At 42.5% G+C, this 24,734-nt stretch overlaps 4 protein-coding genes across 4 annotated transcripts in view; 1 reads left to right on the top strand and 3 right to left on the bottom strand.

Annotated features, from left to right (window-relative positions):
- The window catches only part of LOC131670537 (protein Wnt-7b), a 28,184-nt gene extending 27,709 nt beyond the window's left edge, over nucleotides 1–475 (bottom strand). Inside the window, exon 1 of the mRNA XM_058946213.1 lies at nucleotides 455–475. The gene's annotated coding sequence lies outside the window, so the exon portion shown is untranslated. The remainder of the gene's footprint in view (nucleotides 1–454) is intronic.
- Nucleotides 476–4,611: 4,136 nt separating this feature from the next.
- LOC131670546 (uncharacterized) lies at nucleotides 4,612–7,425 on the bottom strand. Its single transcript, XM_058946223.1, has 7 exons — nucleotides 7,242–7,425; nucleotides 7,031–7,172; nucleotides 6,514–6,969; nucleotides 5,919–6,442; nucleotides 5,609–5,844; nucleotides 5,471–5,534; nucleotides 4,612–5,381 (listed from the first exon to the last, which is right to left on the bottom strand). The coding sequence occupies exons 2-7, from the start codon at nucleotides 7,129–7,131 to the stop codon at nucleotides 5,191–5,193; spliced, it is 1,572 nt and encodes a 523-aa protein (XP_058802206.1). The 5' UTR covers nucleotides 7,132–7,172; nucleotides 7,242–7,425; the 3' UTR covers nucleotides 4,612–5,190.
- A 1,198-nt stretch (nucleotides 7,426–8,623) lies between these two features.
- LOC131670536 (proteasome subunit alpha type-5) lies at nucleotides 8,624–10,680 on the top strand. The gene is made up of 4 exons (XM_058946209.1): nucleotides 8,624–8,776; nucleotides 9,137–9,697; nucleotides 9,850–9,996; nucleotides 10,406–10,680. The coding sequence occupies exons 2-4, from the start codon at nucleotides 9,137–9,139 to the stop codon at nucleotides 10,499–10,501; spliced, it is 804 nt and encodes a 267-aa protein (XP_058802192.1). The 5' UTR covers nucleotides 8,624–8,776; the 3' UTR covers nucleotides 10,502–10,680.
- Nucleotides 10,681–19,022: 8,342 nt separating this feature from the next.
- LOC131670518 (tetra-peptide repeat homeobox protein 1) lies at nucleotides 19,023–20,654 on the bottom strand. Its single transcript, XM_058946179.1, has 3 exons — nucleotides 20,610–20,654; nucleotides 19,539–20,264; nucleotides 19,023–19,508 (listed from the first exon to the last, which is right to left on the bottom strand). The coding sequence occupies exons 1-3, from the start codon at nucleotides 20,619–20,621 to the stop codon at nucleotides 19,290–19,292; spliced, it is 957 nt and encodes a 318-aa protein (XP_058802162.1). The 5' UTR covers nucleotides 20,622–20,654; the 3' UTR covers nucleotides 19,023–19,289.
- Nucleotides 20,655–24,734: the final 4,080 nt, after the last annotated feature.

Raw genomic sequence — 24,734 nt, 5'->3', positions numbered from 1 at the left:
GGGGGACAATAAAGCGTATAGGCGAGCGCGAGGCAGAGGCGATTGTTAAACAACGCGCCGCGCGGCGTGCATGTGTGTATAACGAGTGCAGTGTCTGATTGGCCTAAGGCTGTAAATTGGTTGGGCCGGGATCCTGCCGAAAAGGAAAAAGTCGAGCCTGCGCGGCTTATAGAATTTAAATCACAAAACCGCGCGATATAAACGTCGAAAGCTGGGCTTTATTACTCTCCGATACGCGCGGCATTAATTACGATTTTGGCCCACATCCACTGGGCGCGCGCGCGCGCGCGCGCGAGACGGATTTTAATTGCCCTGCAATTACGGACGCACCGAGTAAGTTATTACACAGCGCTACGAAGGGCTCTCGCGTCTCGCGAAAAAAGAGAGCAGACGCGGTCTTTAAAAAAAAAAACTAAATGGAGCGAGCACGAGTACGCGAAAGAGATACACTCACCAGTAAAGCAGGAGGCGGTTGCTCTTCATGACATGTCGCCGGCCCAACTGCCATCAGGAGCATGTCCGCGACGTAGCTTGCGTAGTAGCAAAATACACAGACACGCGCGCGGAGAGAGAGAGAGAGAGAGAGAGAGAGAGAGACCGGATGGTATAACGAGATAACGAAAAATCTCGTCTCGTAGTATAACGCGCTTATCTGGCATTCCTCGCGTAGGTAAATCTAGATTCTTTCCGCGTGGCGCGTGCATAATGTCGCCGCGCACGGCCAATCTAATCTTCGGAGAGAGAGAGAGAGAGAGAGAGGGAGCAGGTTTCTTTTTTTAACAATGCGCGGTTGAAGCAGGTGGATATATTTATACGGCGCGCTTTGCGTGCGATCGCAACTACGGGCGGAGGCCGATTTTTCGGCTAAACGATTATGTAATTGGCACTCGCGCGGCCAAGTTCACGCGATGCCATCGGTGCAATCACCGCGTTTCCCTCCCGCCCGCGAGACGATATATTCGTGGCTATGTAATTACGAGAGCGAAATTTTAACGGCGAGAGAGCGCGCGAGAGCAGCCGCGCTATTAATCGTGGATACGCGCCGCTCGAAACAGTGATTTTTCCAAAGCGACGTTGCTCCGAGTCTGTATCTTTATTTTTTTTTTCTTATTGGTGGGCATTCTTAACGAGCGCCAGCGAGCGACGTTCGGGATTTATGGATTTATCAGTGGAAACTTCGTCGGCGGGGGGTCACAACCTTGTGACAGCTTAATTGGCTTTTTAATCAATTTTTTTTACGAAAGAGACCCTGCGCTGAACGAAACTTTCGGAATTTCATTCATAACTTCATACCGGTGCACCATCGAGTGTAGACGTATACATTTGGGATTCACCTTCGATGTTGCTTATTTTTCAGTGCCGTTGCATAAGCAAGTCGATGAAAATATCATCCGTTGCGCGTTGTCGAGGAAGAAAGAGAGAAACATTTAAATGCCTGTATGCCTAATGGAATTTGACGGTGATAAGTGAATTTCAAATTTATGAGAAATAACGCGATATTACACGCATGAGATAGACCTACAATTATGTAAAGTAGTGAAATATCTGCATAAGTTTTGTGATTTATGCATACGTAAAATTGTTTTCTATTAAAATAACTTGAAACATTGAAATAAATTGCAACTATAATTATTCAATCGTAAAAACGCAAGGGTTTCGCTTAATTGATAAATAAGCAAACTAGATTTAATTCATAATTAAGATGTTATTTAGAAGGTAAATCGATTCTCACAATTAGCAACAGTGAAATCCGAATAATTAAAATAATAATTAAACATTACCATGACAACGAGTTATTGGGAAAAATATATCATTGAACTCTATTCTAATCGTATAATACAACGAAAATAACTTCCCCTGTCAATTATGGGTAAGCAACCGCAATAACCGAATTCAACAAAATCGTTAAAAAAATTTGTACTACAAATAGCACTGGACGATACAATCCCAGTATTTACATTATTTTTAATGATTGTGCTGAAAAAAATGTTGTCATTTTCCATGTGTTGAGAACTATCGAAGTGATATCTTCAATTGACATCGAAGTGCGAATGAAATGTTTTTTTACATTCACATCGTTATTGATGGCATGGTATCTTCTATGTAATTTTTGATTTATATAATCGAAATACCTGTCATATATTCTTTCAAGTGCTAATATTTCGTTTGAAAAAAGAAAAGATTGACCGATTTGAATTTTCTGAAAAATCTGAGAAATCATATATCGATGATCGAGCGCGCAGCCAATGAAAAATCCGGTTTGGAGGCGCATTATCATTCATCTCTCGAAATTTCCCAGAGAGCGCGATGATGATACTCCGCGAGCATTTAGCGATCTTGCGCGATCTTGTGCACGCCCATCATGCGGGTCGCGATTAATCAGCAATCGTAATTAGCAGATAAATTTCGCGTTAATCAACCGGCCGGTTCACACCGTCGTCCCTGCCCCTCCGCTGCGCGCCAAATAATACGCGTTAATATCACACTTTACACTCTCATCCGATATCGGCCAATTGGTAACTCAGTCAGAACGTGTTAATATCGGTAACTCAGAGCCGCTGGATTTTCCAGTCGGGAAAGGAGAGCCGTGTAATAATCGTAATTATCGCTGTCTACAAGACAGCCGTTCACAATGAATAAATAAGTGGCCGTCGTGGAAGGAAAAGGAAAAAGGAGCACGCGCAAAAATCGCCGCTCGGCGGAGTACATTATCGAGATAGGCCGCGCGACTACTACTTCGGACACGCTCGATTGGAGATCGTGAGTTACATGCCCGTGACGCCGCCGAGCGCTGCACTAGCTTTACGCTTCGTACGCACAATCGTCTCGTTCGAATTGGTTGGCAAAGCGTTGGCATCGAGTGACTCGCATCACATTTACTTGCTCACCACGTGGCGCTAACGCTCGTTTTTTTTTCTTCATTTTTTACTCGACAGATGACTTCCATCTTCGTCAGTTGAGTTTCACGGCTCATATCGATATTTAGTTTAGTCTTTTGTCCATCGTCTGTCCTATACTGCTCATCATTGCCTACCTGTCTAGTATTGAAGTTTATAGAATTAACTGATTTTCATTTTGCATTCTTTCCAAGATGGAGAATCATCTCCGAGCGCTTTATCGTTTCACGTTAAAATGCATTTAACGACGAATACCGTGACTAAATGTGTTTGATTATGATAATCGGATGGAAATTTCCGAGCGATTGGAAGAGGAAGAATTTAATTGATCGCGGCTCGCGCGGAAGCCGAAAAAAGGCGCGATGTGGTTTACCGACGTAGCGGAGTAAATTAGACTTTCGATTAAGGCATTATCGCGCGATGCCGTGTAGACAAGCACTTTATGCACGCGCCTGGACCTTATTTAAAGCGCCGCGCGAGAGTATCGCCCGAAAGCCATTAACCGATCATAACCGCAGCGCAAGCTTATCGACGCCGACGAGACATTACTACTTATCAGCTGAATTTTGAAATCGTATTCTATGCCGTGATCGCTGCCACCGATCTGTAATGACAAAAGGGGCGTATGGGCTCTAGCGCCTTTTCGGGAAAAGTGCACGCGACGCACGCGACACGATAAATCATGTGTTCCACTACGTTGACTTTGATCAGCCGTGACATTTTTCGCGGCTGAGTTGACGTTCAGCTCTACTACTGGAATTGACAAATTCTTGAATTGATCTGGAAAAACAGCCGAGGCCTACTAGCGGATATACACGTGTAATTTCAATAAAAACCTGCCTCCATTCAGAATGATTATGCCTAATTTTCTTTTCGACCGTTAATGTGTCTGAAAAATGATTTCACGGCACTTGAGCGATACGTTTTTTAAAAGCTTTCCGCGGTATAGTAATCGTGAATTTTAAAGTTATTCGAGAAAAAAAGCAACGGGAATGAAAGATATACGCGCTGTACCGCTAAATTGGAATAAGTTATGTATCCAATGATGTATCTTGACGCAAACAAGCGCTAACAAAAAGGAAATAATAACCGTAGAGAGTGTCCGTACAGCCGATTACGAGGTACATAATATATTGCTCGTCTAAAAATAAATCATAAAAAATTACGGGCACCAGGTAGCAATCGCCGTGGAGAAAAATAAATGCTGGCAATGCCGAATGACGCGCAGACGTAAAAACAAAAAGTGATTTGGATTATATACGCGGAGAGAGAGAGAGAGATGGAAAATCGAGCAACAAACATTGTAGAACAGCTATAAGCCGACGTTTTAATTGAATACACTTTTTCCTCAGACACACGCATACACACCTATAAGTAAAATGAAATAAACCCAATGTGATTATAAGCGACCGAGTAGGGTTGTCGCGTAATTCTGTATTTGGCTTTTGGAAGAAAAACAAAAGGATAATGCAAAAACGATTCGTCTCGTGCAGCGGACAGAGACAGAAAGAGAGTGCGTAAAACACGTTTGTCGATCGAGCGAAACTTGAGAACACGATTGCCTTCGATCGGATGATCTATACGCGAACTCGTCCCTTTGGACAGCAAGCAGCAGCAGCTCTGTAAAATAAGGCAGCGTCGAAGAAAGATCTCGTTGATGCCTTAATGGCATATCGGATTGCAAGTAAATTGTGCCGCATCGCGATTGAGACAAGCTACTTTATTTTCGCCTTTGTTATACAAAAGACGACTACTGTACGTCTGATCAAAACACATCTTACGCTGATCGATCTTCATAAAAGGACGATTGTCGATCTTTTGTGATTACAATCAAAGTATTTTTTTGTTGTTTTTTTTTTTTTTTGCTTGAATACATTATTATTTCACGTTTATTTACGGGATTAACATAGCGGTAATACATAATGATTGGACGATTTTCGTTTTTTCACCGCACGTACAAAATGTACAAAAATGCAATACATTATATCTTGGACAGTTTTTTCGCGGCTCACAAGACATCTACCTGCGGCCGAACGAGGAAGATTTCTAGGCTGAGACGGAAGGTAAGGCAGGTGACTACGTGATCGTGCATACTAACTGAAAGAGCGCTTCTTTTATAAAAGACCTTAAAAAATTGATTCGTACGTGACTACTTATTACTAAATATAGAGATGTTAAAATTTGGCAGTTTACGTTATGAGTATTGTAATCAAATTTTTACATTCAATTTTTGATTAAGGATTAAAATTATGTCGATATCATAATTGATTCGAGGACTGACTGTTTCGTCACATCAATCCTTTTTAGGCAAAGGCATTATACCGATTGCTTTCCCATCTCCTTCGTCATGAAGGGTTAGGCCGAATTCACGTGCAATCGAGCTGTCCACTACTCCTAGCTTCGTACTCTCACGAACGACGTCTTGATTCTCTTGATTGTTTTCGAGTAAGTTGCGGATGGCTAATGTTGTCCACTGAATAATCACTATAAAATACGTTTGATGTAAAGAAAATATATGATGTTAATAATTTTTAAATGCTAGTTGAATTGTTACAGAATTTTTTAAAGGATACGTGGATTTCTCGCATCGAGGTTGCAACAATCAAGAAGCAATGGAATGCCATCGTTTTCTCGAACCTGAAAAACCAAAAAGTAATATTACAAATTAATGAAAATGTATCTTCTATGTCAAAGAAGATTGAGATACATACAAAGTTTTGATTTTTCTCATTCTTATGTACTAAATTGCCAATTAGTCGAATAAGACTTGCTTTAAATCCAAATGCAGGATGGGATTGAATGGTTTTAGTACACACATGATTACTTTTGTTATCAGCATCATCATAGCAATTTTTTTCGTTACTAACAGTGAGCTCACTCAGCTTTTGCAGAGGAGTAAAACAATTGTTTGAATTTTTTCCAATTATATGAACTGCTTTCAAGAGATCTGTAAATAAATAAATTGTGTAAATTGTAGAATTATAAATTCAATTATAAAAGTATATTGAAAAATCAACTTACAAAGACAATTTATAAGAAGACTTTTATCCTCTTGAAGCTTTTTTGATTCTTCCAGTTTTGGATTAGAAGTTAATACACCCAAAATGTCTATCAGAATAGTTATTTCTGTAGGCTCTAAACCATTTAAGTATGTATCCACTGTCTTTAAAATTAAATCACTTTTCTTTTTGAATTTATCAGCTAAAAATTCTATAGCTTCAATAGGCAATCCATAAACATCCTTTGTTTTCTCTTCATTATAAACAACTGCACGAACCTCTTGATGAATAATATCAATTAAGTATAACTTGTCATCAATACTCAATTCTTCATAAATTTCTTTTAAGTAACTAGGCTCTTTCAATAACAAAGTAACTGTATCTAATGCTGCTTGAATATCTGATATAATGGATTTTATTAATTCTGAGGTCAGCTCCTTCTTGTCAATGGATCCATAAAATTCTTTGAATACTTGTCTCACCATGTTGTGAACATAGGCACAAGCTGCTCTAGCAATTGGTGCTCGATCGTGACCAACAAGTTTTCTAAAAATACGTTGAAATTCTAAGAATTGTTATCATAAATTAAAAAGTAATATAAATTTTTTAGTACTTACATGATTGTATCTTTGAATTTTTTATCTTTAATGTATGTCATAAAGAGATCTGCATTAGCTGATTTTTCAATATTAAATGCAAACGTGAAAAAATTGCACAGCAATTGCAAGCTCAAACGCAACACTTCTATCTGTTCTTCATTCAATTTTCTATTATCTTCTGAATAATCGACAATAGTTTGTATTGCCCATCTTACAACACCTTCATACGGAAAATTTATGTGGAATGGATATGGTCCATCGCTAGTCCATTCAGAAACTTTACTTAATATCTGTCTGTAAAAGTTACTTTGTTCTGCAACATCACTCAGAGTATATGCTTTTTCTGTAAATCCATTGACACATGAATTAGCCACACACTTGAGAAGTATAGCTTTTATTTTTTCTGGGAGATCAATATTTGTTTCAGTCAAGAGTTCAGCTACTTTGAGAAGTTTGTAAAAATCGTCAAAAGTTCTGAAAAATCAAAAATTCAAGTTTAGCACGTAAATTTTTCCACTTTTAGACAATATCTTACCTTGGAATATCACCACAAAAGTCTTTAGGTTTCAAAATAGTCACCAAAGTGTCCCAGTCTTTTTTTTCCATGCATAATACTAATTTCTCATTTGACTCCATTTTTAAAATATCTAACTTTTAGCAGTGTTCTTCAGTCTTCACTGCAATAATAATAAAATATGCCGATCCTTGAGTTGGTTCAATTATAATAAAGAAAATCATCTACTCACATAAATAAAGAAACCTTCCACTACGTCGAAAATCTTCTTACTTTATCTCACGTGAGTGGAAATTATGCGTTCGCCTACTCGATCTTTAATGCTCTTTGTAAGGGTGAGAACTGAGGATTCAAGAGAAGGCGAGGAGTAGTTATTATACTTCTTTTCTTTATTTGATAGGTGCACAAGAACGGCACTGAATTCGCGAAACGCAAGCGCAACGCAACCTACACTCGCGCATAACCATGGAAACTATATCTATATAGATGATCGCGCATAACCATTTACAAGGACAAACGCCAAAGTTTGAAATCGTCTTGGAAACTGATTATTAATGTGAAATATGTATTGTCTAGCATAGCTAGATTTAGTAATTGCGCTGATAAAATGTTTTACACAATTAATTTTAACACTGTATTTAAAAAATATTTTATAATAGGCGGTGGTATTGGAATAATTATTAAAAATAATAAAAAATGAAAAATTAATACACAAATGATAAGTGATAATATTCTCTATTTCCTATATACTATGCTGTTCGAATGTGTATAAAATTTTCGTGCAGGCGTATGTCTATTCGAAAAATAACTTTTAATATACAGCATAAATACGATATTTATTTATCTTAACTAATTGAATAAGACATAAAAAATCAGTTTGGTTTAAGGAGCAGGCAGCTGCCAATTGATTATCTTAATTAGAGAATGCGATTTCACGAATATTATGATTATTTTATAAGATTTTTATTTTATAAGGACATTTTTCTGATTCTGTGCACCTCATTAATTATATACTATATTATGATCATTTCATTTGTACTAAAACTATAAAACTATAAATTTCCTAAATTTCAGATGAACATATTTTTTTACAAGATGTTTTTTCTGTGTAGATTCTAAAAAAGATATAAACTTTATTCGCAAAATAATACAACTATAGATATTACAGAGGAAAAGATGAATTTATAGTAATTTTAATATGTTTCAGAGATTATACTATTAATTTAATATTTATGATGAACCATTTAAGTTTAACTGATAAAACTGATCTGTCTAAAAGTTTTTTTTGTTATATATTGTTAATGTTTCCAACAAAACTTGTGACAGTAATTTTGAATGTACATATCTATACATATACTTCATTGTCAAAGTGACGCTCTTTGTACATGTATAAGGCGTATATTATTGTTACATCAAAAACTAAGTTTGTTTCTAATAGCACAATTAATTACATGTAATATTTAAATAAATTAACAGTAAATTAATAGTGTATGAACAACAGTGCTGCCAAACTATATCAACACTCCACTGTATGACAGCGGTCAGCGACGATTCAACTTCAACAGTTCAGTTCAACCTTCAACCGAAAGGATTTCTGCGGCGGCGCTGCAAGAGAATATCGGCAGAGAATATAGAAAGAACGACATCGCTACAAAAACTATATGCATGTTGTCATAGCCGAGCCGTGATTCTACGTTTGTAAAGAGACAGTAGTGGCTTGTTATTTATTTCTTCGAAGTAGCTGTTTTGTTACAAAGATTAGTCAAGGTATAATTTTAATCTTGAACATTATCGTTTAATTGTGTCTCTAAATCAAAATTTTTTAATCTATTTTCTCATAAAACTGCCAGTAAATCTGCAATGTCATTCAAAATTAACCTATGAGAGACATGATTTTTCATTGTCGAATGTAAATAAACTTTACTTCATCTTTGTATTTATAATTTGTAAAATGTTATTCTTAATAGTTTCTCAGTAGATTAAAATTTCAAGTAGGTTAACTTTGTGAAAAGCAATATATCTTAAAGTGATACTGTGATAACCTGAAAGTCATGATTTATTAATTGAATTAATTTATAAATGTAACTAGTTAAATTAATAAATACAGTAATGGTGTTTTATTTATAGATGTTCCTAACCCGCTCAGAATACGATCGTGGTGTGAATACATTTTCACCTGAAGGCAGATTGTTCCAAGTTGAGTATGCCATTGAGGCAATTAAACTTGGGTGGACTGCTATTGGAATCTGCACTTCTGAAGGTGTAGTTTTAGCAGTAGAGAAACGTACTACATCTTTTCTGATGGAGCCGACAATGGTGGAAAAAATTGTTGAAATTGATAAGCATATTGGTTGTGTGTCATCTGGTCTGATGGCAGATTCAAGAACAATGATTGATAGAGCAAGAGTAGAGTGTCAGAATCATTGGTTTACTTATAATGAGAAAATGACTGTGGAATCTGCAACTCAAGCTGTATCAAACTTGGCCATTCAGTTTGGAGACAGCGATGATGATGGCAGCGCGATGTCCAGACCATTTGGGGTTGCTCTCTTGTTTGCTGGCATTGATGAGAAAGGACCTCAATTATTCCACATGGATCCTTCAGGAACTTTTGTACAGTATGATGCTAAGGCTATTGGATCTGGAAGTGAAGGTGCGCAACAGTCACTTCAAGAAGTTTATCACAAGGTAAATTTTCTTTTATTCAGACAAAGAACTAACAAATTGAAATTTTTCACGCATTTTTGTGGATTGATAATACAGTCTAGAATATTTATGTTTTTACAATTACTGATCATGTTAATCACAATGATGTTATTAATTAACAATTCTCTTTGCAGTCGATGACACTGAAAGAAGCAACAAAGGCTGCATTGAAAATTCTAAAGCAAGTAATGGAGGAGAAGCTCAATGACACAAATATTGAAGTGATGTCAATGACTCCGGAGACAAAATTCCACATGTTTACAAAAGAAGAATTACAGGAGGTGATTAAGGACATTGCATAAGTATCGAAAATCAATTTGTGCATCTAACAAAAGTTCAGTTAAATGTGCTTAAGCTGCAAGTCACCCTCTACCCAGCAAATCAATTTTACTTCTCACCATTGGGCAGGGAATGTCACGATTATACAGGATTTTCTTACATTAAGTTTTTGAAAGAGGAAGCGAAAAAACTATAATAAAATCATTGTAGAGTTTCATAAAATTTTAATAGATATTCATTTACATATTATATAGAATTTATATATTATCCTCTCCAATGTCTATTTAATATATGTTGGGCCTGAGAATATTAATTTTAACGTTTTTCATTTACTTTTTTTTTAGCTCACTACTTTGTCATCTTTCATTTTCGCATATTCACTAACACTTCATTTTTATTTACTTTATTTAGGTGATCGAAAGTCTACCAAGTTCTGAAGATTCTTTAAGGTCTAGATCAAACATTTCGGGCTCATCTAACAAGACATTAGTATCCGCCGAAAGTTGAACAGCTCCTAGTCTCCTTCAGCACCTTACGAACCATAAGTTATTTCATTCATGACTTATATTTTCAACTATCATTTTTTATCATTATCAAAAAATACATACGTTTTAATAAATTCAAAAATAGCCGTACATGAAAAAGCGCGTTTCAATTGATATTTATACTTTTAATAAACTATACTCAATAGTTTACTCATTCATGCCAAAATCTATGAAAGTTTAGTACTTCCTCGTGTCCACATGTCTGCTCGTTCGTGACAGAGTTTGTTAAATTAAAAGAAGAACAAAATACGAGTAAAATAAAGCATTTACAATGTAAGTTCGTTTCTTTCAAGAAAAGAAACTTTATTTTTCTTGTTAACTTAAAATAAGACTGTTTGCATCAACGTATTTCCTGAACGGTTTTATCGACTTAGGGCGGTTTCATTCGAAAAAGTACACTTATAATACGGTCCCATTTAATTGGCAAATCTGTCTGAGCTAATATTTAGCCAGTACTCGCAAAAAATGTTCGAAAAGACGTATAACAAGTACCGTCGGACGAACAATTTTTGATTATTTTGAAATGTATGATGGAATGTTACAAAAAATATTTTATTCGTGATAATGAAATTTCACCTTTGCGTAGTTAATCTAATTTAGAACTTAATAATCTTTAATGAATAGATGACTAAGGTGTCCGGAAAACCGAAAAAAAGTATATACAAAATTATATGTGTATATATATAACACAAAATATCGGACACTGATAAACGAGAAAAAGACAGTAATATTCAACACAGTATCGAGTATATGCAGCAGTACTTGGACAGTACTAAAAAAATGAAATCGTTTTTTCTTTGGTGATATTTATTTGAGACTACATCTTGTAGCAAAAATTACTCATTGTTCTGTAGATCTATAGATAATTATAAAAAGGGCTTAAAATAAGAATTTTGCTATTTTAAGGTCAGATACATGTTCTTAAATTAAAAACAAAATTTCAGATGAATAGTTGAACTAAGATTTTTTTAACTAAGCTCAAAAAAATTAAACTTGAAGACTTATCTGGCCGCATCGATTGCTTAGACGAGTACGTTCTCCCGCCCGCATATCCGTAAACTCGAATATGAAAAGGCTCAGACTCGCCAAACAAAACAAAAAGGAAAAAAAGAGAAAAAAAAGAAAAAAGAAAAAAGAAAAAAAAAATAAGAGCGAGAATCCGAGCAAAGCATTCACGCGGGGAGTGGCAATATTCGGTGCGGGCGCGACGTTGCAGCCGCACATTCGATTAAAAGCCGCGGCGTATCCGAAATCAATAATTAATTTTCGCCGCTTGCCTTTCAGCTCTGCCGAGATTATTCCATTTTCACGAGCGTCGCCTCGCGCAAGCTCCCCCTCTCGAGGGAGTGAGAGGACTGACACCCGATGATTGGGAGACGACGCTTAAAATAGATAAAACGCGCGAGAGAAGGAGGAGACGCTTTTATCGCCCGGAAAAGGATTTCTGCAGGGCTTCGCTGCGCAGAAGAGACATTATGGGAAATTTCGCGCGCGGCTGATGCTTGATTGATAGGTTAATAACGGATATTACGGCTGCTTATTGTTATCGCAGTGCAACTCCTTGTTTCATCGCCTCAACGGTTTGTCATTAATTAATATCGATCGCATCACCAGAGTCCAAAACTTGTTTTTCTTTACGATCTTACGAGTCGTTAATGACGGACAAGCATGGGCTCGTATATCATCGCGAAGGACACATGCCAAGGCCTTGAAGTTTATCGACAAGTTGCATTCTGTGCCCCTTCCCCTCCCTTCTCGCTCTGCTCGCATCAATTAGAAAGCCATGTGCCGAAAATCGACGATCGAGTCGTTTCAACAGAGGAAAACTAAATGTTTAATAGCCCATTGCTCCCTCGATACCGAAATGCATACGCGCGTGAATTATAGAAAACTTTCGAATGCTAGTTTTGCAAACAGCTCACTGCGCTCGCGCTCGGTGCTCCGCTAGCAATTACAGGAACAAACTTGTATCTGTAATTGCACGGTCAACAGACTTTGTGCATTTAAATGATTCTCGGAGGACAAATAAAACGAACTTTTGCGATAATTGCGACTTCTTAAAAAAAAAAAAAAAAAAAAAATAAAAAGAGAAAGCTACCGCGTTCCCCGTGGTGCGCGTTACATATATACGTAGAAGAACAAAACAAAAAAAAGCGGTAGGTATATTGAAATTCAAACGTGCGAGAGAGAGAGAGAGGCGTATTAAGGTGTGAAAGCGAAAGACAGGGAAGTTTTACAATATTAGGCAACGCGCGCCAAGTCCTTTTACTCACATGGAGCACTTTAGCCTCCGATGCATTATGTGCGCAAGATATCGTGACGCAACATGTAGTCCGAAGTGCACGCGAGCCCTCCGTTGAATAATAAGTCGAGAACCTGTTGTGGCTTGCAAAGAGGGACTGTGCGATTTTACGTAACGAGAGCTGCGGAGATCGTCCTGCCGAAGGTATAAACACGCTCTCGGTCGAAAAAGCGATCAAACGCGAGCACTTGATAACTTGTTTTGCTTTTCAGGCGTGCGCTTTGGCAATCCTCGGCGCGCAACACCCGTCCGCCTCGGAGCCGAGACCCGCTCGAGCCGTCCGAGCGTAAAAGAGTCGACGCGCGATCGAAGCGATAAGGGATCGCGGACGAAAGTGCATAAGGCGCGAAGAAGCGTGAATTGCGAGCGAGTGGTGACAAAGGGCAGGGAGCGAGAGGGACCGTCTACGGCGGAGCCAATGGGTATAAGGACTTTGTAATTAACTGGGAGAGAGAGAGAGAGCTTCGGGGATCCCGTTCGAGTATAGCTGAGAATCCCCAGGGACCTGACCCGTCTCTCTCTCTCTCTCGTCCCGTATCAGACAGCCGACACTCGCTCTCTACCGCCGCGTTCAAGTTTCGCTTCCGCGATAATTGCCTTCGCCTCACTCTCTCGCTCGCTCGCGCTATCCGCAGTCGCGCTAATACCCAGAGAGCAACTTCGCCTGCAGGCGTCTAGCTATTGTGACCCCCGGCTTAATATATATAGATTTCGGCGAGCTTTCATTCGCTCGATGATTGTTTGCCAGCGCGCACAAAGCCAAGCTATAATGTTCAATTCTATATTTGACATTTTTAATATTGCCTTGGTCGTCGATTTTACGACGGTCGAGTCACTTGAGCGTAATTGTTAATACAATACTATTCGCGAACTCTCCTAATCGCCGAATCATAGATAAATCTGCATATAATTAACGTCATGCCGCGAACTAGAGCGGAAAAAACTTGAAACGTACATATCTGTAGAGAGAGCTATTATGCATCTACCGCTATTGCATCCGTCAGAATACACGTAATTTCGGTTTGAACGCTTCTCTTCGTTTTAAATAATTTCAGGAAATCAACACTGGATCATGACGTACAAACATAAACAATAACGAAAGCACGACTCGTCTCAAATTTTATTGGTTTTGTATTGATTTTCCCAGGAATTGCAAATAATGAAAAATACAATAAAACGAAACAATTCATCTGTCAATATAATTTAATACATGTATATTCATACAAACAACTAATTAGATGTATATTGCGAAAAATAGAACTTGGACAATATAATCACCATTAAATTCGATATATTACGGGGTTCTGGTTACATCGACAACGCCAAAACTCGTTGAAAATATAATTCAATTGTTTTTGAAAATGAAATTTGTTATTAATAGATAATTCATACTCTTTCGAGTAATGTTTAATGTTACGGATATAAGAGTTATTTAAATAAGTAAATAACAAAGTCAAATAATATGTTTAAAAAGATAACCGGAGAGCATTTTGCGGAAAATTATTAGGATGATTTTCACGGTAAATACCTCTCTGACAAATTCCGAATAAGGTTAAGGATTACATCGGAATTCGACTGAACAATTGATAGTATTCTGGAAGTAAATATGATTTTACTTCCATTACGTATTATGAATTCCACAGCCTTCATTTTGAGCGATTCAATATTGTAATATTTCGCCATAGATAGATACAAGTCAAGGTTCTCCACGGACAGATTTTGTGCGAGATACTCGCCACAATGGGTTTTCAGATCATTTATTTCATACTTGTTAGCGACAGCCAACAAAGGTGCGATCGTTTTTTGAATGTTGTGGACAGTTCCTGAGTAAATAAAATGGATCATTGCCAACATGATGTCGTATTCGACGTCGCAAACCTTTATTACATTCTTGACGTTTTCTCTCATCTGGTACTGAAATATCGTGGCAAAAATCCGGCTCTTATTGGCCAGCACCATTTTGTGAGCGCATATATACTTGTTTCCGATAGAAAAGACGACGTCGCCCTCGAGGTTTATTGGATTTAAAATGGCCATGGGAGCAATCGCTACGAAATTACACTCAATACTCAACATCTCGCTCTGCTGGTAATGCATGAAAGTCGACATAAAAATTTCAGTGCGACAGAGATTTCTGAACTCCCACGTGTTGCTATCTGGACGATGATCGTTCGTTTGGAAGTTCCTCGGTGCCAGTGCCAAACCCGTATTACAGTCGAATAATATAGTAGTCTCCAATTCCCTTTCGATTGTTTTTCCACAATCCAACATATGTAAAACCAACGACACGGAATCGCGATCTTTCTGGTCCAGTCCTCTCGCGTATACTTTTAACTGCCACTTTGCACCGAATGCTGTAAACGCCGACAAGGTTAGAAACTCACCGACTTGTTTGAATGCGAGGTCGTGCATTTGGACGTCCCATGCGAACTTTTTGCGGTTTCTCAGATCTCCATATATATTCATCGCGACAGAACTAGTTGACAATTACGAAGAACGAGTATAAATGCACTTGCGGAATATTTGTTTACAGCTCCGCTAGGATTCTATGACTATACTGTATATAGCACGCTATGGTAATAACTACTAGTCAAACTGGAAAATATTGGCATGACATTGGCCGAAGACATGTGTATTTTTGAGATTGAATAGTAGTTAGTTATTACCAAGCCGCAATGCGTACATTACCGTGTACAGAACGCGTACCAAAGTCACGGAATTCCAACCCAACCCCCGTTCTCTTTGTGAGTTTCGAAATTGTCTGCGCCGACATGACGTTGATATTATCGACAGTGTCACTAGTTTGAAACGTACAGCGTACAAATTGGCCATTTCTTATTTACCTATCATTCAAGTGTACCCATGTACGTACGTATTTTCGATTTGTTACACTTTGAGGTCTGTCATTTTTAACTTTCCTACGCGGTCAGAGATTAACGTTAGATGTTTGATTGAAGCTGGTTATCACGGTTGAACCAGCAATTAGCCCAACAAAGAAAAAAACTCTTGGAAATTGGTTAGAATTTCGAATCTACAATTGCCGGCGGTAAAACAATTACCAACATCCGACCGAAATAAAGAGTGCAGTAGAAAAGAAATTGCGAAAAATCACGCATACAGAGCTTACGTGCAATACTCGCGAAGTAAGCGCGCTTCTCAAGCATCATAATTCCCTTGCGAGCAACAGTGCATTCAAAGCGAACCGTAGAGTGGAGCCTTAACAAACAAGCCGATCGATTTCCGCAAGTGGTGTGTGCGCATGTGTGCGCGCACGCGGCTCACAGCAACAATGCATAATACGCAGCTCATGAGAAAATTCCTGAGCAGCGGCAGAAGGCAGTCAATCATTCTTGCGTTCGCTCCGGCCGACTGCCGACGGCGTTGACGAGCTTGCGCAACGGCTGCGAGAGCACTTTTGTTTGCGGAAGCGCGCCGATCGCGCGAACGTACGCGCATTTCAGCGCCGGCCAGCTCGGGCGCGGATGACGCGCTAGACGCGGCCGATGATGATTGCGATGACGAAACGCGCTTTTACTTGTTATACACGGCCGCTGTACCTGTCGGCGCTTCCGTTCTCGACGTCGTTCCGCTTTCGATCGAACGCACCTCCTTTTCATTTCGTTTTCTTCTTTTCTTGGCTGTTCCTGCCTTCCCTCGGTCAGGACCGAGCTCCGCTTCGCCGCACGAAAATCAATGGATCGCTGCGGTGGATAATGGGCGCCGATAAATCATAAAGCAACGGGCGCGAAAAGCGGAAGTTATGGAGTATCCTCGATGGGTAACGGAAGGAAGACCGTGCGCTCGTCGTAATTCACGCATGGCGGATTCGTCGCCCCCCCCCCCCTCCCCCTTCGCTTTCACGCTAGATAACCGCTATATTGCATACACCTTTACGAGGAAATTCTAACGTAATTAACGTACGCGAGACTTGTTCGCCGGCGGGTTCGAAAATCGCGCGCTCGTAGCCGACAACAAATTCGTAATGGCGATTGGACAGTTGAAGTCCGACTTGTTTTCGCAGTTGAATGTCCAAGTTTCGAAAGTGCTTGTTGTTTAGTGGCGATCTGGGATGTAGCAAGCTTAGTAGGAGCTAATTCATAAAGGACCAGAAAAAAACTTACATTTAGTTTCAAAAGATTCATAATGAGTAGTTTGCCTTCCGTTGGAAATCGTAGCTGAATTTTGTAAAACCATAGAAATCTATCAATTAATCCGTAATTAAAAATCCATTAAAGTACAGGCGCACGCTGTACAGCGGTACTCATTAAAAATAACTTTCAATTGCGTTTTCAAATTTATTAATTGAGTCTGGAAACCCTTCTCTTTTTTTTATTCAATTATCAAAATAAAAGCTCGTTAGTGGTATATACTGCAATTATCTTTATTCGTAAAGGAGTAAGGAAGTAAAGAATGAAATTGGTCTTGGAGCCTTTCACAAAAGGTATCAATAACGTAGAGTAACGTATATTCGCAACTGATTAATTATTCGAGGAAAATGAATAAACGAGCAAAGAAAATACAAGTTGGAAAAATATGAAGAGATGAATTTATCGCACTCGCGGCAACGACCCGACAAGCTCGTAAATTATAACTTTATATTTTCGGTTTACGCGCGGAATGCGCCGAGTAAAAAATAAAACCACATCGAGCACTGATCGCCAGAGTTATGTAAAAATACTGGATTCAAATGAAAATCACGAGCCTTAATTACGAGAAGAAGCAGTTTTATCGAAAAATTCAGCATGACGATAAGGTTGGCAAACGAAAATAAAAGTAATGGCACTTTCGCGTTACGTGGCGCGTACGCGTCGCGGAGAAACGCGTAATAACGTATCATCGGAGCAAATTGACAAAAGTCCGGCTGGCATCGTAATGTTCAATTTGCGCGTGGCGAAGGGAGAAAATGATTTTGACCCGATAAACACGGGAAGACGCGGTTACGCGCGCGCGCGTAGCATTTCCGTCGCCTTAGAAAGCTCGGAGCGCTTAAGTAACCGCGGCGGGTGGTGTATGCGTCGCGAAAGCTCCCGCCGGCGAGCGGCTTCGAGATCGTTCGTTGCGCGCGTACACGCACGCACACAAGTGCCAATGAGAACAAAACGTGGAAGCCGCGGAGTCTAGAAACTCGCCGCGGCGCGAGAGAAAGCGCGCGACTTTCTTGGGAGCGCGCGTACGTATATCGCGACTGCGAGATAAAAGGCGCCCGGGGAGGGGCGCTGCTCCTTAATTGCGCTCTCGTAACGATTAAGATTCGCGAAAGGCGCGGAAATTCCAGTCCTTTTTCTTTCTCGTTTCCCTCGCTACTTCCGCGATGTATCGCGTTCATTTTTTTATCCAAAGCTCAAGGACGTCGGACGAAGCCATGACTTTGAGCGCGAGAAAAACAAACGCAATTTACCGCTTCGATAGACGCGATCGACGTAAAACAATAAAACAAACGAAATTGGAAACTTGCATAGGTTATCGGCCCGTTTATGAGGCGTAACCACGGCGCGTGCCTCTTAATTGCCGGGAATCTGGAAAGGTTGGGTTGGGTTGGGTTGTGGCAGCGGCGTTCGATCGCTATCTCATGTATCGTGAATTTTCACTTGCTAAAGAGCATGGTGGCAGGGTGAAATCGCACAGACATATACCTTTCGGTCACTCGTCTTTTGGTTTTCGTGTGAGGTTTCTTTTATTCAATCTGCACAGTACAAAAAAATGATATAACGTCGAATGCGAATTTCGGTTCGCTTACACGTTATACGCCTCGATTACATTCGTCGAAATAGAAGGCTATAGTTTGCGATGTCGACCTCGTGGCAAGCGAGTTTTACAAGTATCCAAAGAAAAAAGAAATCGAATTTCCGTACATGTATATGTGTATCGAGAAAGAGAAAATAGAATGGAAAAGAGAAGCAATAGGTAGAGCACAAGGTAGAGAGTCGCTGTTGCGTCGCTTATTTCGCTTTGGAGGCCCAGGTCTCAAGGATACGCGCAAAATATATAAAAAAAAAGAATACAATACTAAAGAGATAATAGAAAAAAAGTTGACTCATCAGCGAGCATACCTCTTTGTTTATTTACACGTCGCGCGGAAGGGTTCGCGTATCGATTGGCGCCACACCATCGCGTATCGCCGTTTGCACGGTGCACCGGTTCGGCTACTCTAGAAAAGCTGTGGATTGTAAAGGAACGCACGCCAGACTTTAGCTTGATAATTGCGAGCCCGAGAGACGATTTAGCAACGGAGCGCCGACGGGGCAGAGCTGTACAACGAGTCTTGGGCATCGTTGCCGGGGTTGGGCAAAAGCAGCCGGCAATCCTTCGGGGCTGCACTGTGTCGCAACGGGCGCGCGAACCGTGAAGCGTCGCGTGGTGGTGGATCCCAACCGTTCTCGCGTCTCGCTTATAATTGACCTACCAGCTAGCGAGAGACTGGAGGCTAGCGGAAACGAAGTCGATCGATCTATTCCCAGTCACCGTGGGACGGTTGCCAGCCGTGGCTGACGGGCTCGTGGAGGTGGTGGTGCTCCTCCTTGACGTGGACCGGGACTGGGTAGGGCACCTTGACGGGCACTGGGATTTCCTTCTCGACTGGAACGTGCACGGCCTTCTCGACGATGTATGGCCTGTCGACTGGTACCTTGACTGGGTACGGCACTGGCTTCTCAACCGCGTAGGGCACCTCTTTGTGGACGTAGTAGGGCTTGGGCACCGGGACCTTGACGGGCACGGGGTACGGTTTCTCCACTGGAACTGGGTAGGGCCTGTCGACCGGTACCTTGACCTCGTAGGGCACGTGCTTCTCGACGGTCACCGGGTAAGGCTTCTCGACCGTCACGGGGTAGGGTTTGGGCACTGGGACCGGGTACGGCTTGTCGACCGGGACCTTCACTTCGTAGGGCACGTGCTTCTCGACGGTGTAGGGCTGGGGCACCGGCACCTTCACCTTCACCGGGTAGGGCACATGCTTCTCGACGGTGTAGGGTTGCGGCACGGGAACCTTCACTTCGTACGGGACGTGCTTCTCGACGGTGTAGGGCTGCGGCACGAGGACCTTCACTTCGTAGGGCTTGTCCACCGGGACCTTCACTTCGTACGGTATCTTCTTCTCCACGGTGTAGGGTTGCGGCACGGGAACTGGCACCTTCACGAAAACCTTCACTGGGTAGGGCACGTGCTTCTCCACGGTGTAGGGCTGCGGGACCGGCACTTTGACCTCCACCGGGACGTGCTTCTCCACCGTGTACGGGACGTGCTTCACGTGCTCCACCGGCACCGGCACCTTCTTGATGACTTCCACGGTCTTGACGTGCTCGTGGTGCTCGTGCACGTCGCCGATGTACTCGTGGCCGTAGCCGCGCTTCACCTTCTTCGCCGGCTCTTGGTCGGCGCGCGCAAGCGCAGCCAGCGCCACCACCACCACCAGGGCCAGACAAGTCTGCAATTTGAATGGAGAGCAATTCGTTAGTCGACGTCGGCCGACGAGGAGCGAGCGGCGAAACGAGCGAAGCGGCTGGCGAGATTGCCGCCGCCGAGGAGCACTGCTATCTCCGAGCTCGCGTCAATTACCGGCGAGAAAACCGCGGGCAATCGCGAGCGATCGCGAGCCGCTTAACGTCCGCGCGCACGCGATCCGATACCGTTCCGTTCGGACTTGGCGCGCCCCAGCGTCGCGAGTGCTCTCGACGTGAAATCGACACATCTGCCGGCGCGCGGCGGCAGTCAGTTTCACTCCGCCGTCACACTCGAGAACGGGCCGAGGACGAGGGCCGATGCCACTTACCTTAAACTTCATCGTTCGAGATTCGCGCGCGCGCTCGCAAGTGTGGTGCTGTGGGACCACTTGACTGGCTCGAGTTTTCCCGCGGCTCGGCTTATATACCGGGAGCACCGCGAGCCAGCCGACATAATAAGGCACCGAAGGCACTTTCCCTCACCTCGGCGGAGCGCGATACGCTGCTCTCTCGCTCTCGCGCGCCGCCGTAGCCGCCGCAGCCGCCGCAGCCGCCGCCCGCGTTCCGGCTGGCAGCCTTTGCCGAGCCGCCTCGAGCTCCTCGTCCCGGCCGCGGCCTTGCTCGGTCCGGGCCCGCGTCTCGGCCGCCGTCGGAAAGGGCCGGCGCCGAGGCTGACGCAAACCGCGAGCGCCGATCCGAATTCAGAGCGGTCCGAGACGCGAGCGCGCGCGACGCGCCTTGCGAAACGGCCGGTTGCGAAACGACAATGCCGGATCGAGCGTCCGTGCCCTCGCGACGTTAGACGCGCCATCGGCTCGCGGCCTGCCGCGATACAAAGGAGCCAGTTACGTGCCGGCTAATTAATCGAGGCGTTCCGCGCGAACCTTCCTCGGCGAAGGTGAACACCTTTTCGCACGTCCGAGAGCTTTGTTCGCCGAGCACAGCTGTACGCGAGACCGGTTCCTGCCTTCTTCTTTCTTATCCTTACTTCTCCTTTGCCAATCGGTGCTTTCGCGCGTGGGCTTTCGTAAACAGTCCCAACGGGATTCCAGCGGCTGCCAGTCGCGTCGGCTTCAGATGCAGACGACTCAGCCGCAAGTTCATCGCGAATAAGAGAGAGAGAGAGAGAGAGAGAGAGAGAGAGCTTTCGAAAAGTACTCAACAGCGAAGAGGACAGGTGAGGAGGACTCGTGTCGCTGATAATAGTCTTTCTTTTACTCGACTTCGCCTACTGACCGTCAATTTATTGACACAGCAATCGAATTGCCTGCAAAATAGCTAATCGATTAATTCTTGGAGATACCTTTCCATCTCGAACAAAAATTCGAAAGCGACGTGCGCTTATCGCGATCATTTAAAAATTTGAACGCTGCACGTCAAGAAAACCCGTTTTATTAACATCGAAGTTTCTCATTTCGATAGCCACGTTGTGCATAATACGTCTACGCAAGATCCAACTTTAATCAGAAGCGCGCAGCAGCGAATGATTTTTTTCGCGACCGGTTACTTTATTTTGGTATCCAGGTCAGAAACTTTGCGTCGTCATCCTTTGTCGATATAAACGACCGTTCGAGTAACGCAGCGGCCACTGCGATGGACCCCGCAGTCGATATCTGACCCCGATTCGTTCGCTTACATAATTAAAAGCCTGCATGATTAGTTGCTATAGTTTGGCGTAATTTTGTAATGCCAGGGCGCCCAACTCATAAAATACATGTACGAGCGACCGGACAGTCCGTCGCGCGTGTCAACATTGGACCACTCATTTTGTAGCCGTATTTATTTATATACCCTTTCATTTGACACGACCGACTCGTCGAGATCCGCCTCGTGGCTTGTGAATGCGCGAGAAGTTTGAACGCGGCAAAGTCATCCGCACATCCGGATCGAGCTTGAAAAGTCGAAAAAGAGCGATACAAAGACGAAACGAAACTCGAGACAAAAGGGGCAAAAGAAGAAAAAAAAAAAAAAAGAACAGGGAGAGAGAGAAGAGAGATGTTTGCAACGAAAGGTGTTGAGCTCACGGGCGAAAGTAAAAGTGCGTATCGTTTCGTCTCTCCGCGAGCCTTCCGCCGCCACGGTGGCTGTCGAGGAACGGCTGAAAACAAATGGGGGAGGCGTGTGTGCAGCGCCGCAGGCGAATCCGCGAGCGCCCAGGCGTGAACCAGGAAAAACGCGCGCCGACGGGAATCGGTGTATAATCTAGAAAACCAGCGCCGGCGTGGCGTTATGAAATGCGAAGACGCGCCGCTCGGCGTCGTGGATTTATCCTTTTTTTTTTCTTTCTCTTCTTTCTTTCTTAGCGGAACATCGCGAGACCAGATTGATTTATTAAATTACGTAAGCGATCGAGTGCTTCCTTTCTTCTGTCGAATTACGTCGCAGCTGATTTCGCAATTCACGAAATCGCGAGTCTTTCCAAAGTTTGACGAAAGGAACAAAAAATAAAATAAAATAATGTACGTAAAAGCAAAAAGAAATGCGAAAATAGAGTGCCTAATTCCCCCGTACAAGATAATGCTTCCTGAATGCGACAATGGGTCGTTCGAGAAATAAAGTCACATTGGTTTTTCTTTTCGAAACGAAAAAAAAAAAAAAATGAACTAGGCACGCGCGCACATGCACCTCGCTTCTTGCAACAAACGAATCGAAAGGCTTGTAATCCGACGGAATTACATCATCGCCCCTAACCTTATGCGCCGATCGCGCGAGCCATTCAATTCGCGCAAGGTACGTGCTCTCTAACTTTCAATTTATACCGTAATGCAGGCGCGTCTGTGCCCGTAACGAGTCGCTCTACCACATTGAATAAGCCAGCGGTGGCGCGCTTTCGGCCCTCGGACGGTCAGCTCTCGCGGTTTCGCTCCGTCTCGCGCGAGTCCTCGGCGACGATCGACAAACTCCACGTGAACGGGAAAAATCGAGCCGACGCGACGTGCAAAACCCACTTGTTTGCCGCTTTGGCGTACCTACAATTTATCCATCTTTCGAGTTCGAAATGCCTTCCGCAGTCGGCGTTTTGTTCTCTTCAGCCGATATGGCGAACGGAAATGCGAACTCAATTGTCGCGTGAACTCCGCGAAGCTTGCCATTACGTTTTCAGCCGCGGCGATGCGAATGGGAGCGCTATATGGTTTGCATGCGAAGGAGGAAAAAAAAAAGAAGGAACGCGTGTCGAGTTGTTTAGGTCGCATGCTGGGAAACCATTTTCAGCACTGCCACGTATACGTGTGCTTATCGATCAACGAGATTCTCATGCATGACTCTCCCTTTCCTGATTTACGGCTATTATGTGCTCGATAAGCGCATACCGCATCGATTGAACCCCTTTGTTTCTCAACTCTTTCGCGGTGAAACGTAGCAAATGATTCGCGAGATTTCATCTCACAAAGCTTGAACTTGATCCGACGATCTGACTGTCAACGTGTTATGTAAATCGTCAAATTACTACGTGGAATTCCCTGAGCCACGTGAACTTCACCTAAGAAACCTCCGCGAAAGAGACATTCACCGAAAGTAAAAGTTACGAATGGAATTAGCTATATCGTATTCCTTACATGTTTTACAGTGCCGCGCTCGTGTGCGCTGAGCTGGGAACCGAAATCGTTTGTAAATGTTGCAAAAATACCGCGTCCAGATCTAATTAAGGAGATCTATTGCTCGTTTATCGTTTGCGCGGTTAATTAAATGAAATCTCAATTAGATTATCGCGAGAGCTTTATCGATTCCACAGTGAAAAAGTTTCGAGTCAGTTCAGTACAAACACGAGTCCAGGTATTCGACTGCACACCTGAATTATATACTTTCCTTCTTAAAGTTACGTGGCTCTTGCTTTTTTCATCCTCCCGAATTATCCGAATGGTACATTCTTGGTCCCTGCGAACGAAAGCAGAATTATCGTTAACGCAAAGTATGAGTTGTGACACGACTACACGCAATAATCTTTCCTCTGTTAACGTGTTATTGAAAATTGGAACGTTATCGACGATCCAAGCTGCCTCGCGCAAATGAAAAGAATACGCTGAAATCCAGCGCAGCATCACCGAAAGACCAGCTTTCCTGCGTAGAGAAAGTGCAACTGTGGCCGTTTGTTCGTGAATTCTCGAACGCAATCCGTTTCGTAACGAGTAGAATTCAAGTGCAGTCAAGTTTTCTCTCCCTCGAAAAAAAAAAAAATAAAATAAATAAAACACAGTCGGTCCAAACATATCGCTCGTCGAAGAAAAAAAAATGTCATCCGCAGCGCTTGCGAACCGCGAGAAAAAGCAACGCGTTATCTCAGCCAATCAGGCGTTTGTAGTTCAGCCAAGTGCAGAGTGTCGACGCGAGATAAAAAGCAGAAAGACAGGCGCGCGTCACCATCGCGTTTTCCATTAATATCGCTCGGCTGGACAATCGTTGCGTCAATGTGGGAGAGGACGTGGCGAAACGGACTTCGCGTTTGTGTGTGTGTG

The sequence above is a fragment of the Phymastichus coffea genome, unplaced genomic scaffold (genome assembly GCF_024137745.1).
Source record: "Phymastichus coffea isolate CEN01 unplaced genomic scaffold, Cenicafe_Pcof_1.1 PCOF00111, whole genome shotgun sequence".
Taxonomy (NCBI): Eukaryota; Metazoa; Arthropoda; class Insecta; order Hymenoptera; family Eulophidae; genus Phymastichus; species Phymastichus coffea.
The sequence above is the reverse complement of the archived record's forward strand: the minus strand, read 5'-3'. Positions and strand labels throughout refer to the sequence as shown.